This window comes from Apis dorsata, unplaced genomic scaffold (assembly GCF_000469605.1).
Source record: "Apis dorsata unplaced genomic scaffold, Apis dorsata 1.3 scaffold_68, whole genome shotgun sequence".
Lineage (NCBI taxonomy): Eukaryota > Metazoa > Arthropoda > Insecta > Hymenoptera > Apidae > Apis > Apis dorsata.
The window spans coordinates 1,261,782-1,264,460 of NW_006263366.1; the positions used below are offsets into that span (position 1 = coordinate 1,261,782).

Sequence of the window (2,679 nt, forward strand, 5' to 3'; positions counted from 1 at the left end):
GAAGATGAGAGAAGAACGTAGAATTCCGTGAAAGAGAAGGAATTATCCTCAAAACTTTTTAAAACTACAAAAGAAACTTTTTAGGGTGGGAGATATTTAAAAGGGGGTTAAAAGAAATCCGAAAGATATAGACGATTTCTTTTTGGTTGGACTTGGAAGACTAAACGAGAAATTGTGTTACAAAGGATAAACTGTAATAGGCAGAGAAACGAGAAAGAAGAATTCTCGGCATGGTACGCGCGTGAAATATCGTTCTTCTATCCCAATGGGTATCGCGATACGCTATTAGAAAATACTTTCCGCCTTTATGAGGCCGCGGAACGTACACGATCCACGCTCCATGTTTCTTTCCTTCGTTCGTTCCCTCTGCGCCCCCGTTCCTTTTCCAAAGAGCGTTCCCAGTCACGCTGGAATTTCTCGCTTAGCCTCGTCGATCCCGAAGCTTCGATATTGGCCGTACGTACACAGACGAGGCTTCCCTCGAAACGGAGGCCGCTCGAAATTGCTGGTATAAATCTGTCTTGATAAATGGTCGGTCGCGAGATGAGGCACCGGAAGACGTATTAATTGAGGAGACTTAACGAAAACAGCTTTGTTTCTTGCGATCGATGGCTGCGCGCGCGATTTCTACCTTTTGAAATTCTTCAACTCGGCTTCGATTCCGCTTCTTGCCACTTTGTTTCGATTGGAACGAACGATCGATGGCGATCTCTTTGAACTCGTATCGTGAATATATTTTTTTTTTCTTGTTCGCTCGAAACGAGGTCGAGGGCGAATAATAATAAAATTATACTCGAATTATTAATTAATAGATTGAACCTTTTTGCAAAAAGTGTGTCGATAAAGTTGTACATGCTTGGAAATATATGAAGCTCGTAGAGAACTTGTTGCAACTTTAGTTATTCGATACAACAAATTAATTAGTTTGGAAAGTTTTCGTAGTTTTCCTCCTCGACGTGAAGTACTTTGATATTAATCACCCAAGTTCGATTCTTCGAAAGAGTTGGTCGTGTAGAAGAATTATTGAAGCAGGCTTATCGACATACTATGCAGCAGAAATTACGATGAAATTAGAACTGGTGAAAAAAATTTCAAACATGGTCTAATTTCTTTTAAAGTATCTCGAAGTATCTTTATTTAGATCGAGTTTCCTCCATTTTGACCTTCTTATTTCTAAATTCGAACACAATGATCGAATTTAAAGGGTTCGATAAATAGTTGTTTTCTTCGAATCTCTATTGAATAGAAGCTTTCGTATGTTTTCTATTTGAACTAACCGAGATCAAAGAATGTGACGGCTATATTATTACAAATTGATTTCTTTTCCTCTAAAAGGATAGATTTTCAAAGAGTAGACGCCATGGAAAAGCATCATTGGTTCTGTTGGCGAAAGAAAAATCAGAAATAAGTTTCTTCTTGAGAATTTCCTGGAACTCTACTTTCTATAGCTATAGTTAGAATATACTCGTTTAATGCATGTCTACGATCAACAAAGAAAACCGATATTTCTTTTATTTTCGATATTTCCCTTCGCAAAGATATAAAAAACAAAAGACAAATAGAGAGAGAGGAAGAAACACGTATCCCATTTCCATTTAAAAATAAAACTAAAACAAAATATTCTTGCATGTTTATATCAACATCTTTCTTGGAATATATAGGCTTGAAGATTAATATTAAATATTAGTTTAAATAGACATTAAACTAGACTCTTTAACACTATACTTTTTTCTCTTATAAAAAATTCCTCAGAGTTTTTCATTATTAAATTCACACACGTCAAATTCTTTTTGCAATTAGGTCTGTTCAAGAGGGCTATTCTATTATCAGGCAGCGCCCTCTCGTCGTGGGCAGTGGTCGAGGATCCTGTTTCTTACGCCTTAAAACTGGCCAAGGCGGTCAATTGCACGATTCCGAATGATTTGTTCAAGAACAACGAACTGATCGTCGATTGTCTTCGGGATCGAAGTTTGGAGGAATTGATGAAAGTCAATATCCAACCGCCGACATTTTTGAGCGCGTTTGGGCCCAGCGTAGATGGCGTGGTCATCAAGCCAGACTTTCAGAAAGATCTTCTCTCGTACATGGGTCCGGAATTCCAAGGATTCGGGTAAGCATCGATTATTTATTTCCTTATAACTTTCTTAATAAATAATATTTTTAATTTCTTTTAATTTTTTTTTAATATCATATTATCATCTATCATCTTTATCGTTTTCTTTAATCTGTTCCATCTTTGCATTCTCACCAAAGTATCGATAATATTCTTCGATCAAAAGAGGAACTTGAATAATATCTTTATTTTTCTCTCAAGATTTTATCAAAGCGATCTCTTCATTAAATTTTACAAATATCTAATACAAATTGAATCCATCGTAGACGTAATTCGTTTAGACGATTGTAAATGATCTGGATGGACTTGTTATGCAAAGTCCATTAACACATTCGATCTCTGTTATCTCCACCGTGTATACTTTTTTTAAAAACGTTAATCCAAATCGTACATCAACTCGGTAGCGTTACAACGATACTCATTGTTTGATGAGGCATGAAATTTCTTATCGCTATCACCAGGCACGTAAATAATAATAGCGAAGATTTACGCGTTGAAGATAACTGTATATTATAGTTTCCATATGTTCACTTCTCTCCATCCCATTTCTTTTTTTTTTTTTTTTT

The 2,679-nt window shown here is 36.0% G+C and overlaps 1 protein-coding gene across 1 annotated transcript in view; it reads left to right on the plus strand.

The window, feature by feature from the left end:
* LOC102677285 (neuroligin-4, X-linked) overlaps positions 1-2,679 on the plus strand; it is a 219,658-nt gene that overhangs the window by 115,658 nt on the left and 101,321 nt on the right. The window contains exon 4 of the mRNA XM_006610083.1: positions 1,801-2,110. Within this exon, the coding sequence (XP_006610146.1) occupies positions 1,801-2,110 (310 nt within the window). The remainder of the gene's footprint in view (positions 1-1,800; positions 2,111-2,679) is intronic.